The sequence below is a fragment of the Myripristis murdjan genome, chromosome 16, assembly GCF_902150065.1.
Source record: "Myripristis murdjan chromosome 16, fMyrMur1.1, whole genome shotgun sequence".
NCBI lineage: Eukaryota > Metazoa > Chordata > Actinopteri > Holocentriformes > Holocentridae > Myripristis > Myripristis murdjan.
In genome coordinates, this window is record NC_043995.1 from 13,263,675 (window position 1) to 13,277,901 (window position 14,227).

Here is a 14,227-nt window from a genome sequence, read left to right on the forward strand (position 1 = left end):
TGCCGTTTTACTGCGCTGCGCAACATAAATTAGACATGAAGTCTTACAGTGGGTAAAGTTACACCAGGTGACTACAGGGTCCTGCCATATAAACTGAATACTTTCCAAGGGATTTTCAATCACAATTCTAACAAAATTTAAGAACAATTTCACCCTAACAATATGTTTGTAAAGTATTTTTTTCACTAGTAAAGTAATGCACACAGTATAAGCAACATCTTTGAGATCTCTCCAACCCTACAGACTTAAAACAGAACATTTATTTAAGACCATTAAAGGTGCCAAATGTTGATAATTCACTTTACATGTTAAGGCATTTTAATAACCTGTATCTTATATATCAGATGCAATGATATTTTTATGATATCAGATCTCATCAGTGATGTATCTGGAAGTTATTTTTTTGTTGTATCTACTTTTCCTCAACCTATCTCATCTACCTCTGCAAACGTTTATGTTTCCTACATTTCCCACAATGCAGAAAAAGGGATCCTCTGTGCCATGCTGTATAATTACAGGTGAGTACAAAAAGTGACAGTTATACCAATAATATAATGAGTTTCTTCAGTTGAGAAAAAGTGAGTTGAAGTCAGTCCGAGAGAGCATTGCTGTACTGTGCTGCACCTTCTTGAATTTACAAAAAAAGTCATCAAAGATTCACTGTATTGTAGAAATTGCTAAATGTTGAACTGCTGAACACTGGCACAAAATACTGAGTCTAAAAGGAAGCCCTTATTCTTTGATTCTGCAGGACTTACACCAAAACCTGACTTTTACTGTTGATATTTCAGATAGTTGAACATGTTTCTCCAATCAACTTGCAGTTTAAAATATCTAGTAATGTCTCAGGTACATAAGGACTTTCATCCACAGGAATAAAAACATCAACCACAAAAAAAACAAAAAAACAAAAAACAATACAGCACCAAATAAAAACAAAACTGAATCAGCAATGCAAGGTACATCACCGAGGTTTTAGGGTTAAGTTTTCCCATTAAGTCTGTCATTATATTAACATGTCTTCAAATCCCGTTTCACAAAACCATTCTTTCTCAGTGCAAAGTTTGCCATCGACTCCCTGCTGGTGGCGGTTCTCATGTATGTTAACATATTACTTTGATTATTACACTGATGCAACTGCTTCTCTTCTCGCTCCATCTGCCGTGTTCAGCGCCGGGTTTGTTTTCCTGCCGGCAAGTAACGCTCTCGATTATGGCAGTACACTCTGTCCATGCCGGTGTTTGTCTGTCACATGATCAGGAGGGTACAGACCGCCCTTCAACAAGTGCACACTCACACACATACGCAAGTGGAGATGCACACATCCAGACACACACAAGAATGAGTGTGTGTTTTACAGCTCACCTTGCCGTCGGTGATGTATTTGCAGTTGATCTTGAGGAACTTCTCCGTAAGAGCCTCTTCCTCCTCGGAGGTGGATGACACCACTCTGGCCTGGCGCAAGGCCGAGAAGACTGGGGGGTGAACGCCCTCTGGTCTGGGTGGGCCATCGGAGTCCTGGAGAGGGACGAAGGAGGCATTGGAGTAAATGGATGAGTAGAGGGAACAGACAGCGGTTTTTAGTAAACGATTCCATTACTTGAAGGTTTGTCTGGTCTAGATGCTGCTTTGGTTTGTCCTATGGTACCACTGGCAGGAGGCTGAATAAATGTTTATAGTTATGCCTTATGTAAAATCGCATGATACATTAAAAACTGATAAAAGCCAGACTGTCAGTGGTTGTGCTCTCGCTTGAAATACTTATCTTCTACCGTACCCTGGTGCTCACAAACAGAAATCAGTGCCAAAGAATCACATCTATCTAGGGTTCAACAAAATAGATGGAATTTTAAGTGATGTGAAGAGGAAAAGATTGATTTGCATGACACAACATAGTGTAACTAATTTGTGTGTACCACTGTCAAACTAATGCGTATGAGTCTCTAAATATATTTTCTATATAAACATAGAGGAATTTTCTGCACAGTGGGGCAACTGGGTTAAAAGAAACCCAGCGAGGAGCCTAAATGAATGCATCTTCCTTGTTTGAGATGCACAGTGGTAATTAGGTGAAAAATATTCATATGAGATTGAAGCGTTAATTATTGTGCTCTTTCACAACTTGATGCCTAGTTACCATTATTTAAATGGAGACCAACATGCCCTCGAAAATCTCATACACAAACCATTACTCCTCTGCATCGCACACTTGAGCAGAGGTGGTTCATACAAGATTGCTGAAGTGTGTGTGTGCGCTGTATGTGGCGTGATAGCTGATTGTAAGTGTACTGCAAAAAACAGAGCTCATACTCTGGGACAAACACACGGAAAATTAGACAATGCCATCAAAAACAGGCAGAGATGCATGCAGCTGTGTCTATCCTGTTTTCCCTCCTGGTTAAATCTCTGACTATATTAAAGACAAGCAGGGATTGGAAACAACATTATATTAAACCACCTCACAGATATTAAGATGTCAAATAGAATATTTTGGGGCAAAAAATTAACACCACCAACTGTTTCCAGCACGTTTCCTGCACGTGTTCATCTACAATCTGCCACAGATAGTGTTGCGCAGCCGTCCATGGATTTTAAACCATGTCACAACTATTTTGTTGCCTTTGTATGTTGACACATATAGTATAAAGTCATTATGTTACCGCTTCTTCATCTATGCCTTCGTAAATCTGCAATCTGCCACAGATGGTGTGTCTGCTGGGCTGTAAACACAATTCGTGGTGGGCTGGGTGCTTGTACTAGCGGCCTGTTGCCATGCAATGCCTGAGCACTGGGGAGTGACCGACTGACTGTGTGTACGTCTGTCTGAGTAACTGTCCGCAGGGAAGACTGACTGACTGACTGACTGAAAGACTTTCTGTAAGATGGGCTGTCTAGGCAGCTGAATAGATCAAATGCGGCTGACTTGACAACTTTCAGCGGGATGGACTGTCTGCGAAACTGTTTGTCCGACTGACAGCAGGTCCAGCTGCAAGAGTCAAAGTGTGGACGGGAAGATGAGAAGGTGAAGGGAAGAGGTGAGGAATAAAAGAAACAGGCATGAGAAAGACAAAAAGGGCACAGAAACTGCAATGGCAGAGGAAAAATATGAAGAATGAAGGAAGCAGCAGAGAGCTAGAGAAAGAGAAATGTAGACAAGGGGATCGAGAGAGCTAAAGGCAATGAGAGAGACAGAGATGGAGGGAGAGAGCAGAGGGAAGACAAAGGGCTGAAGAGAAAGAAGGGCAGAGAGAGGAGAGATAGAGAGGAGAGTACGTGGGAGTATGAGCGAGGGAGGTTTCAACCAGGCTGGGTGTTGAGACGTCAAGAGGCGGTGGAGAAGCAGTGAAGAGCTCGAGCAGAGCCAGAGCCCGTAACAACTGTCTGCTGGCCTCCTGACACTCGCCCCCACACCTCCCTGTCTCCGTCTCCCAGCATCGTCGACAAACAGCCTGCAGCTACTGACCCACACCGACGCAGCCAGCCCAGACACTGGCAGCTAGGGAGGCTGAGGGGGCCGGGCAATCTGTTATAGCCAAAACAAGCCTCTCTGACAAGGAGAGGAGAAAGGCACCTAAAAATGTAAAATGAAGACAGAAGAAGCTCAAAGTAGAGTACAGTAGGCCTCTGCTTTGAAGACACAAACCTGAGAGCGTAAGAAGATCAGGACCGTGAATCTAAAAGAGCAGTTCGCCTCTGCTGAGGCAGGATTAAAGATCTGAGCTGCAGCTGGTGTAGATCAGGTTTGCGTGGGGGAATTTGCTTTGAACCAGTGGCGATTTCAATGCTGCACAGAATACACACACACACAACTGTATTTCCAAATGATTCAATCAGGTAAGCCTTTCCAGTGTACATAGTTACACTGATGTGTGGACTCACTGGATATACTGGCTACATGCAGAGCACACACCTGGGCTGAAATAAGCAGCTGGGTGTCAAAACATGTCCTCCCTCATACACATGCAAAACAAACACCCTCTCATATTCGCTGTCATCAAATGTGGCACATCTGAGAAAGGCTGTTATGTGGTGGTAACAAAATAACACCCATCACACATCCCACACTTACATGTCCACACAAGGAAGGACTGTCAACAGCCGTCTGGCAGAGGACCGCTGCCTATCTGTCGGAGGCAGTGGTTTATAAGGCAATATGAGGTGATAGGTAATAATTTTCCTCTGGTATTTTGACAAAGTGCTGACTTGAACACAACAACAACATAATGTAGTAATTTTAGGTCTGCATTATGTTATTGCAGGGAATGATAAGTGGCTGAAGTCAGAAAGAGTAAACACAGACAGTGGGGGAAACAAGCAACAGTGAGCTTAAGTTGATCTGTTTTAATGGAGGCATACTATCAAAAGTCTGTTTTTTGATTAATTTTTTGATGTGGAATTATTATTAAAAAGGTAGTTTAATACAAAATGCATACCTTGGCTCACTGTTCAAATGCTTGTACCTGCACTGAGGACTCAATGACACCACAGCACTGGACCGCCAGCCCATGGCAAGCGCTTGTCACTATGGGCTGGTGGAAAATTCTTCTTAGTAGAATTTGAATTGAGACTAATGGAGGTGGTAGAGCATTCATGGCCAATTAATTTCACTGAGCTTGTAGCAAACATTCGAGTACCTCTACAGGATTTTGCACACTCTGTGACAATTTTCATAAATCTCTATTTTCTTTTTTCAAGTTGTTAAGGAATGCCCCAGTGACTGTATGCAAATGTGTAACACCTCTGCTGCCTCCTGGTGAGACATGATGCAACCTCTCCTGTCAGTCCAGCCAATGGCAATGGCAATGTCATAACACATCAATAATGACTGACCATCATTCCAAAATCCTGAAATGAACTCTTAGAAATTGTGGTAGACTGAATTTTGTGCTTGTAGAAATGATGAGGGAAAGAACTAAACTGGAGAAAGGCATTGGTTAAAGATTTTGACTGATGTGGTACCCATGCCATGGACAGATAGACATGGATCCCAAATGTGCTACAAATCAACTCAGTTTTAAGCTATGGAAGCTGACACCCTCAGCACGGCACAGCCACTCCAGATAATTCAGTGGATATTGCATCTCTGGGCTGCTGCTGTCTTCACGCTAGTAAAATCCTCTAATATATGACCAGTGTTTGTACTGCACCAGCCCACAAGGCATCCAATATTTTCTTAGGTGCTGTTGGAATGTGGATCAGAATGATACTAAACTCTCCTGTCGTCATATTTAGCCCCACATTAACCTTGAACATGATACCCAAGTCTTTTATTTCCAAGGAGAAATGAAGAAAGCTGTAGAATTACAGTGTTTAAACCATAGCACTTAGGTCTCAATATTTAGATTTACCACAAAAGTAACGAAAAGATGCAAACTTTGAAATTCATTCTTGTTTTACAAAGTTAAACTGAAGAGTCAGCAGTCGCAGAGAAGAACAAGAGCTTAGAATTAACAAACATTTAATAATCTGCGAGGAAGACCAGCAGACATGACTTGAAGTTGAAGTGAGAACTACACAGTGAGTGTCCTGAAACGACCGGATTTCAGACCTTGGAAACGGGCTGTTCAGCGTGGGACATCAAAGGCAGAGAAAGAGCACAGTGCAGCCTAGTGGCCCTGCTGCTGCACTGAAATCTGAAGATTAAAATGCTGCTGTACTGGTCTTGGACTGTGGGTGATGATGGCAGATAGGATAACTGTTGTGGATGAAGAGGGGAGGGAGGGTCAAGAGAGCACTGAAAGGAAATAAGGAAGAGGAGAGCCAAAGTACGAAAAGAAGGAGAGATGTGCTGGGTTAAATGATGTCTGGCATAGCCACCTGGAGATTACCGCTGAGGGTTTTGGGACGTGCAGGGAGAGAGGCATTACAGCAATCCACTGTAAGGCCGGCTGTGTGAGGAGCTGGGACTGACCACTGGGGACAGGAGATGGGCACAACAGTACAGACTACTGTAGAAGACAATTGCACTCGGGCTGTAGAAATCAATATCCTCCAAGACACTCACCTATATTTCTCTCTCCACCCACAGTCTAAGTGAAGCAAATCTAGACTGAGGTCCTCCGGTGGCTGATAGAGAATATGACTTCTTTCCAGCCTTATTGAGGCAGTAAAGGGGAGAGGGCAATATATCAGGAAGGCAAAGTGTCAAATAAAAGATATACTCAGGGAACCTTTAAGCATTAGCCAGATAGAGTCAATAACACATCGGTCATTTCCTTAACAAATTAGCCCAAATTCCTTTTAAATCGGATGGTGTAGTGTTCCGATTTTCCTACATATAAAAATAAAGATTTCAGAGAGGGAATGTGCAGGTGCCACCCAGCTTTGATATTGACAGTGACTGAGTGTGCAATCAAAAATCAATCTACAGCTCCACCTTGTGGGCATGGTCGCGTTCTGCAAGAGGGAGCAGCCCACTGCTGGTATTCATCAAGCATCTGAAGCCTGAGGTGCTGGACTAGAATCTGTTTGGTCTGTCATATTGCAATACGGGTTCGATGTGATGTACCGATATGTTACATTCACTGTGCTGAAAGCTTAGGTGTTTACATTTTATCTTTAAAAAGACTCCCAAAATAGACAATCAGAATTAAGTCAACCCATTCAGCTACGTGAGCTCATCACAATTGCACGAGCTATACAGGTAATCCAAACTGTTCTTGCTTTCTCCCGCACTAATTTTAGATTGCGCCCCAGCGGAAGGAAGGGAGGGAGGGAGGGAGGGAGGGAAGGATGGACAGAGGAAGGAAGGAGGAATGGCTGCCAAAAGAGGAAGAGACAGAGAAGGTCACAGTAGTGGGCAGAGGGAGCTTGGCTGTGCCACAGTCATTTTGTGTATGTGCGCGTGAGTGTGTGTGCATGTATGTGTGTGTGTCAGAGTATTAGCACGGGGAGGGTCTGGATAGGACAAAGAGGACATGTCTACCCACACAGATGACCAGGGAGCAAGTATGCCAGCAAACCGGTAGCTGCCAAATAATCTAATGACAGCAAGACCGCCAGCCAGAAAGTCAGCCAGCTACCCATACACACAAACATACACGCACGCGCGCACACACACATACACACACACACACACACACACATAGCCAGTCAGACAGCCAGCCAACCATCCATGCCTGCAAGATGTGTTGCTTTTTGCTGCCAATACCAGCAGGCCAGCAGGCAGACCATGAGCATGAAGACACTTCAGAGCTGCCTGATCTGGCCTTTAGCTTAGTCCAGGGGGAAAAAACACATACACACATTACTTGATGGTTTGTGGATATAGCATAAGAGCATTTGTATTTTACATACTGGCCTGTAGGCCATGTTGTAAATCCACAGTGCATCAAAGCAAATAGTAGATCCACATTTCACAGTAGATAGTCTACAGACCTTTTTTTCAGTTACGCCATGTTATTGAAGTCAGTGAATAGTCCGGGAATATATACAGCATTTACTCTTTGATATGGATGTGCTGTTTTTTTAGCAGTGGAAAAACTTATGGCATGTGTAACGGCTTCCACTGCGTTTCATTTTGACATCTAACAGTCTATTGAGAAACTGCCTCTGGATTTGATTCTTCCTATAAATACAAAGCTAAAAGAGAGAAACACCTGAAAGTAGTTTCTCTTCAGGGCACTCATCTCCAATAGGCTTATACTAACAACTGGCTGGTTGCATTGCTATTACTACAAACATCCGAGAACTATTTATTTCGATAATATCATCACTGAGACACAAATGGCCAGCTCCAAAACAGGCTTGTAATTAAAAGCTGCCAGAGATTCTGAAACAAACAAACAAAAAAAAGGCAAGTGGGTCATTAAGGCTCTTCCTGTGGTTTAAAATCAAATGGCACCTGGATGCTTCTTTAACACCCTGGCTTCCGTAAGTCCCAAACAAATATAAAGAAAGGGACAGAATGAGAGAGAGGAGAAACAGAGAGAGAGAGAAAGGAACTGACATATAGGGGTATGCATGCAGGCACACGCAAATAACAGACAGACACACACGCACACAATGCAGACGCACAAACAGAGCTGACACATTGGGTGAGGTAATCTTCCCTCCCCTTCTGCCTTCGAAGCACACTTCCTCTGCCTGGAATAATTGCTGCCTGGCTGCTTGTCTGGGAGAGCAAGCGCCTCCGTTCATTAGTTGCTCTAAATATCAGACACGGCATCACTTTTAAAGGCTTAATTTCTCTGCAGTCACAGCCCCTCTCTCTGATCCTCCTCCGTCGAGAGCCACAGAATATGCTCCTGTTCTTGCAGGCATGACCTAAATAGATAAGTAGTAAATGAACAGAGCCTTTCTCTTGGCAAGCATGGAGAAATTAACGGACAGAGAGGAGAGCAGAAGAAGGGAAGGGGGGGTGAGGGAGGGGTGTAAACTCGCTACTTTGGCATGGCAAGTGGAGCAGCAGCGACGGTGATGGCTTTGGCGACAGCAGCACCCGTTTCCTTACAACGTGACAAAACAAGATGTCTGTTGCTAAGGAGACCAGAAAGGAGGTTTGGGGAGGAGTGGGGGCAGAGTGGATAAAGGGTCATATTTCTTAAGGGACCACTGGGCTTCCTGCGGTGCTTAATGACTGGCTCATTCAGATGCTGTAGACGGAGCACCTGAAGGAGACGGCTCACAAGAGCTGCTGTCAGAAGGGAGTCAAGACAGGGTGTGCGTGACAGACTGGACCCTCACCTCTAATGTATCCCCTATCCTGTGCTACTGAAGCTGTCAGGGACAAGTTCAATACAGTGTTACACAAAATGGCAGCCATTATGGTGCCTTTATACCTGGCACGTAGAGGAAAAACCACCTCTTACACTGCTTAACACTTTCAATCTGCGACATTCAGTCCATTCCAGGGGGTATTTTGTGATCAGGGTTGCAACTGACTTCTCTGATCTACTCATGATCCCTAAACCTGCTTCATCTACCTCTGCTTCAATTATTGATTCCCTACATTTCCCAGAATGCTTTTCAACAACCCCATGAGAAGGAGTGTGAACTTGTTGTGTTCAGCTGGGAGTTCTATGTGAAGCTGGAGGTAGTAGATAAAGAAACAGCAGAAAAAGAGATTTTCTATTCAGGAGAGTTGCACCGCTTAACCAAAACTCAACATGTCTTATGGTCTATTCAGGCTCTTCTTCTGTATAGAAATTGGTGTCTGTCTCTCCTACACTGGACTTCTCCCTGTATGACTGTTGAAGGTGGGTGCAAAATGGTGAGTCTAGAGAGAAGTCCCTGCTTTTTGGGCAATACTAAAACTCGACTCGTCTGATTTTTTAGAAAATTGAAAAAAGAAATCTGCCATCAAATCCTACTGCAGCAGTGCTGGAAATATGAGATGTTACATTGTCCATATAATGTCCAATACCAAATAACAAAATGGACCCAGAAATGCAAGGTCTATCGCTGATAGTGGATTAACAGTGTTTCAGGCCACAATATTGGTTTAATATGAGATATTAATGGAATAAACACGAAAGATTGTAGTTTACTGGGTGCCCAGCAAACTTATGAGGAATGGTAGAAAGAATTTTCACAATAAATTTTGATTTTGCTGGATGGGCTGGGGGGCTATTGATAAGCATTTAGTAGAGGACAGAGGACCCTCAATGTTGACCAGAAAAAGAAACACCAGAGACATGCTGATTTATGGAACAAAATGTGAATGGAGAAGAATGCATCTCAAAATCTAGGTAGATGAGAGGGTCTAGTGTGCAAAATCTGGTTCAACATCCAGCTACATTTTTGGAGGAGAGATAATGAGGGGAAAAAGTTTGCTGAAGCTCAGCTCATGTGTCATCCGTATGGTCACTGGCTCCAAATGAACAATGACGGGACTCAAGGAAGACAACGAAATCATCAAGACCCACAAGAATGGAACAAGGTAGACTGAAGAGGTAGTGTATATATATATGAGGAATCAGGAAATCCATTCAGCTTTCCCCTCCAGAAATATCTGTCCCTGCTGCCACCTAAAGCGACAACAAGCAAGGTGATAATGTGTGTTAAGTATCGCTCTGTATCTGGGTCTCTACGTGATAAATGGGCTTGCACCAATTTAAACTACATAACTTGAAGTAGTCTATTTTGTGTTTGCTCCATGTACACCAAAGAGCCCACAGGCCTGAATTATTTATTGACGATGTTGCCCAAAATCTACAAGGAAGCAGGGACATGGATTATTATCAACTACTGCTTTTGCAGTATAAGTGCATAAACTTTTACATACAGGACTGGAGGCCAAACAGATCATGTCCGTCAGTGGGCACAAGTGTGAATGCTCCCTTAGCGGTTATTGGAAACCTAACATACTGTAGGAAATCTTAGGAAATGAGAGAGAGTGAGAGCAGTAAACCAAGACAGTTCAGGGACTGAGGTTATTGTACTGGCAGCACAATTAACAGTGACATTCAACAAGAAAGGAAGGCCATTAATGAGATGACATGAATAAAATCATAATGAACTTTTATAAAACAGGCACCGCTGATCCACCTTTGCCTGGTTGATGGCTGTGGTTAGCCTATCCTGCTATGAGTAAATTAATCAAATCCTACAGAAATCATAAAAATGTAGCTGAAATGAATAATTTCAGCTACAGTTTAATCAATAAATGTACACTGTGATAAAAGTTTTTTTTTTTTTTTTTTTTTTGAAGAAATCCAAAACTATTAACTGGCATGGTTTCTCCATATGTAATTTTAGATTCATTCATCTAGCAGAAATTGAATGGTTACAATGCATGTCAGAGATTAACATTCATTTGCTTGAGACTACTTTTCACACAATAGTATTTTTTAGTTTCCTGAGTAAAATTTTATTTGTTATACTAAGAAAATTTGTGCTAATATGGAAGGCAGGTAACACTACCATGTACCTCAACCTGTCTTGGGGGTTGCTGCTTAAAAGGAAGCAAGGTTCAAGGTCATTTACATTTGGTGAGGTAGAGAAAAAAACTGATTTCGATGTATTTGCTCGGGAAACACTTTACCTTCAGGTGAAAATATAATCCACATGAGATGCCTGTTAACAGCAGGTGTAAAGGGCCTCAGAGTTTCCTTCAACATAAGTCTGATACCTTGGTGCTGCAGGATTTGCAATCAGTTTAATTTGGGGAATGAAGCAGCACAGCAGCAGTGCAGCAAATATGGTAAACGTAGGACCTTTATGATGCTTATATGTGAATCATTACAGCAAATGACAAATTTAGCCCAGTACGACAGATCTTACCACAATCATTCCCGTAAGTCTTACCCTCCTCTAAGAAATGCTGACTACATAATATCATGATAGACCCTAATAGAACCTAGTAGCTCAGACAAACCTGGTAGCTTTCTGAATTTAAGTGCTGGGTGTGTTTCAAGCAACTTAACTGTTGTCTGGTCTTGGATGATTTGTGAGAGGTATTTACTACATCTCATTTATATGACACCAGCAAAGCTCTTCTAACATTGGCATGAAGCCATTTCCTCAATTCCTGTTTGCCTTCAAACTGTAATCTATTTTATGTTAAATCACCTCCCTGGCCACATTCTTAAAGTTTAGGACTATAGCCTATTTTTTTTTTTTTTTTTACAGTTTAGAAAAGGTAATAGCGAGAGCATAGGCATTTTTTTGGTTTAGTAGACTGCATGAGGACATAATTTTATAATCTGACAAGAAATGCCATCCAGTATAGAGCAGTAAACAATATACAAGACAGCCATCAGTGAGGAGGGACATAAATGTCCTGAAGTATATTATGCCGTGTACACACAGATCACTGCTTGCCTGCCCTTGGAAAATACTGGACACCTCTTATTGTCTTTCTTGTTCTTGACAGCATGACACATCATTCTGGATGTTTGATTCTAAGCTTATGAATAAAGCTTTAAAATGTGACAATGCTTCAAAAATTGTGAGTGGCGCTGTGAGAGAAAAATGAAAATGTGTGCATAAGGTACGTGTTTACTTGAGAGAGAGAGCGTGGCAGTTTGTGTGTGAGTGATAGGGAGAAAGATACAGAGGCCTTGTACTGTATGTGAGAAAGCTTGTAAGTATATGTGTGTGTGAAGCAAATAGGTGCATACTGTACATAAGGCTCCAAGAGTTCATTTGCATGTTGTCATGTCTAAGTGAAGAGTCTGAAATTAAAAACCTGGCAGTAGCTAAACATTTTACGGTGACAACATCGGAATGCCTTCGATACAGGGCTTCGATATACAGTCTTTGGTCTTTGCCTGTTCTTAAAGACCCCATCGGATGAAAATCAAGCTTTTCACCTTGTTAACATGTACATGTGGTGTTTTTCATATGCTAAAAGACAGATCTGGAGCAAAATACGCAGTCAACACCATGGCTGAGTTTTTCCACTTTGAAACTGCTGTGTCGCAAACACAGCCTCAAAACTCCAGATTTAGACAGGCAGGGTTTAAGATGTAAAAACTAAGTAAAAACTAAGGAACCAATCCCACTGACTGACAGAGAGTGGCTTTTTTTGAGTGTTGTATTTTCAAAAAATAAATAAGACCAACTCAAAATGGCTGCTTCAAGTGTGCAATATTAGTGCAACTAAGATTTGCTGAAAAAAAAAAAAAAATTGTTTTACATAGACAGATGATCAAATATAAAGTTGTGAGCTGGTGTGCAAGCAGGTGGAGGGTGGGCGGAGACAGTTCACATATTCGTAGATCCATGCATACCAAATGAGGGCAAAGTGCAGAGTTAAACCATTTTAAGACATGAAGGGATGCTTTTTTCCCCAAAGAAAAACTTCTTAATATGTAATATTGATGAACAGAGATGAGTTTTTAGGGGTTTAATGAACGCATGGAGGGGGTCTTTAAACTTTGTCTCAAAACAATGGCTCTGAATCAAACTGACTGTTGATTGGCTGGCTGTTATGCTGGCTATACACAGAACAGTAGAGTGTTAACTCTTGCTTCTCTGCTGCCTGGATGGTTAACAGGGAATGTCCAAATGCAATGCCCTGACGCAGCTACACTTGAAAATAATGACCATCTCATGGGTGTGGGAGTGTGTGTGTGTGTGTGTGTGTGTGTGTGTTTGTAATGCAGGCTTTGCTTTCACAGCAGGCTTGTTTACCCAATAAATACTGACTGCATATAAAAGCATGGAAGTAAATGTGCCTACAACCACAATCCACAGCCGTGGTTTCAGACATCATGACTCTGCTCGCTTTGTTGTATCATTGTACTTCCAAAGATGCATCATGTAATATTTTGGTGCTTAGACACAGTAACCGCTGCTCTACTTTATTTGACAGGATCAAAAAAACAGGCACAACAGGATATGTGATGTTTCGTCGGGAAAGTTAAGCTATTACGTGCAAATTAGTCACCTGATTAATTCACGTCTGTAGTGGCCACCTGAAAATTTGCATAAAGTAGCCCAAGAGGTTGACTCCTCCCACCTGCTACATGCACAAATTCTGGCTGCTCACCTTACCACAATCCTCTGAAAACCCTTTCTCTAGTGAATGAGGAGTGTCATATTGCTGCCAAATTTCTCTCCCAGTGGACGTTCACAGTGGGGTAAACCGAGACTTTGTAGGGATGAGTCAGTTTTAAATTAAAACTCTGACTCTGCCCGTCTCTTTAATGAATGCTTCAAGTTTTTACCTGATTCTGCACACAAAGCAACCTTTCAAAATGTCTGGGGTGGCATATTTCCACATTTCAATAAAAAATGCACATTGATTATTTTGGCCAGCATAGCCTATTCTTGCCAGGTAAATTAATTCGGTTAAAAAGCCCCTGGCAAGTGAACCAAAAAAAGGATTTTGGACATTTTCTGAGTGTGTGTGATTGTGCACTGGAGGTATGGTCAACGTACCGTCACCTTCTCTAAGTCAGCTTCTGAGGAGGTGGGAGACAGGGGGCTGATGGGACTGAGGGAGGGTGAGCTCCCAACACTGGACACGTACTCGGGATCAGGAACGTACAGAACCTGCAAACACAATCCATGTCTGTATTTACACAGGCTTTGCCTTAGTGCAAACACACATGCACACAGTACAAGCACACATGGGTAGAGATAAAACGCACACACACTCATAAAGCCTAATCACACATCAGACAAAGAAAATAGCATCACATCATCTAGATGCCATAATGCTATTGACAGGGGATAAACAGAAAAGGGGAAAATAGGACAGCTGTGACAGAAGGTGTCAGGAAACCATTGGCAACGGGCATAAGGTGTCTGATCTTTTTTAAATAGTTACAAACAACAC

The 14,227-nt window shown here is 42.3% G+C and overlaps 1 protein-coding gene across 5 annotated transcripts in view; it reads right to left on the reverse strand.

The window, feature by feature from the left end:
• Nucleotides 1-14,227, reverse strand: part of oxr1a (oxidation resistance 1a) — a 148,071-nt gene that overhangs the window by 18,410 nt on the left and 115,434 nt on the right. For 3 of the 5 annotated variants that reach the window (XM_030071765.1, XM_030071763.1, XM_030071766.1), the window contains 2 exons: nt 13,828-13,941; nt 1,366-1,518 (listed from right to left, as the gene is read on the reverse strand). In XM_030071765.1, the coding sequence (XP_029927625.1) occupies nt 1,366-1,518; nt 13,828-13,941 (267 nt within the window). The remainder of the gene's footprint in view (nt 1-1,365; nt 1,519-13,827; nt 13,942-14,227) is intronic. The other 2 variants (XM_030071768.1, XM_030071767.1) reach the window with 1 other exon arrangement.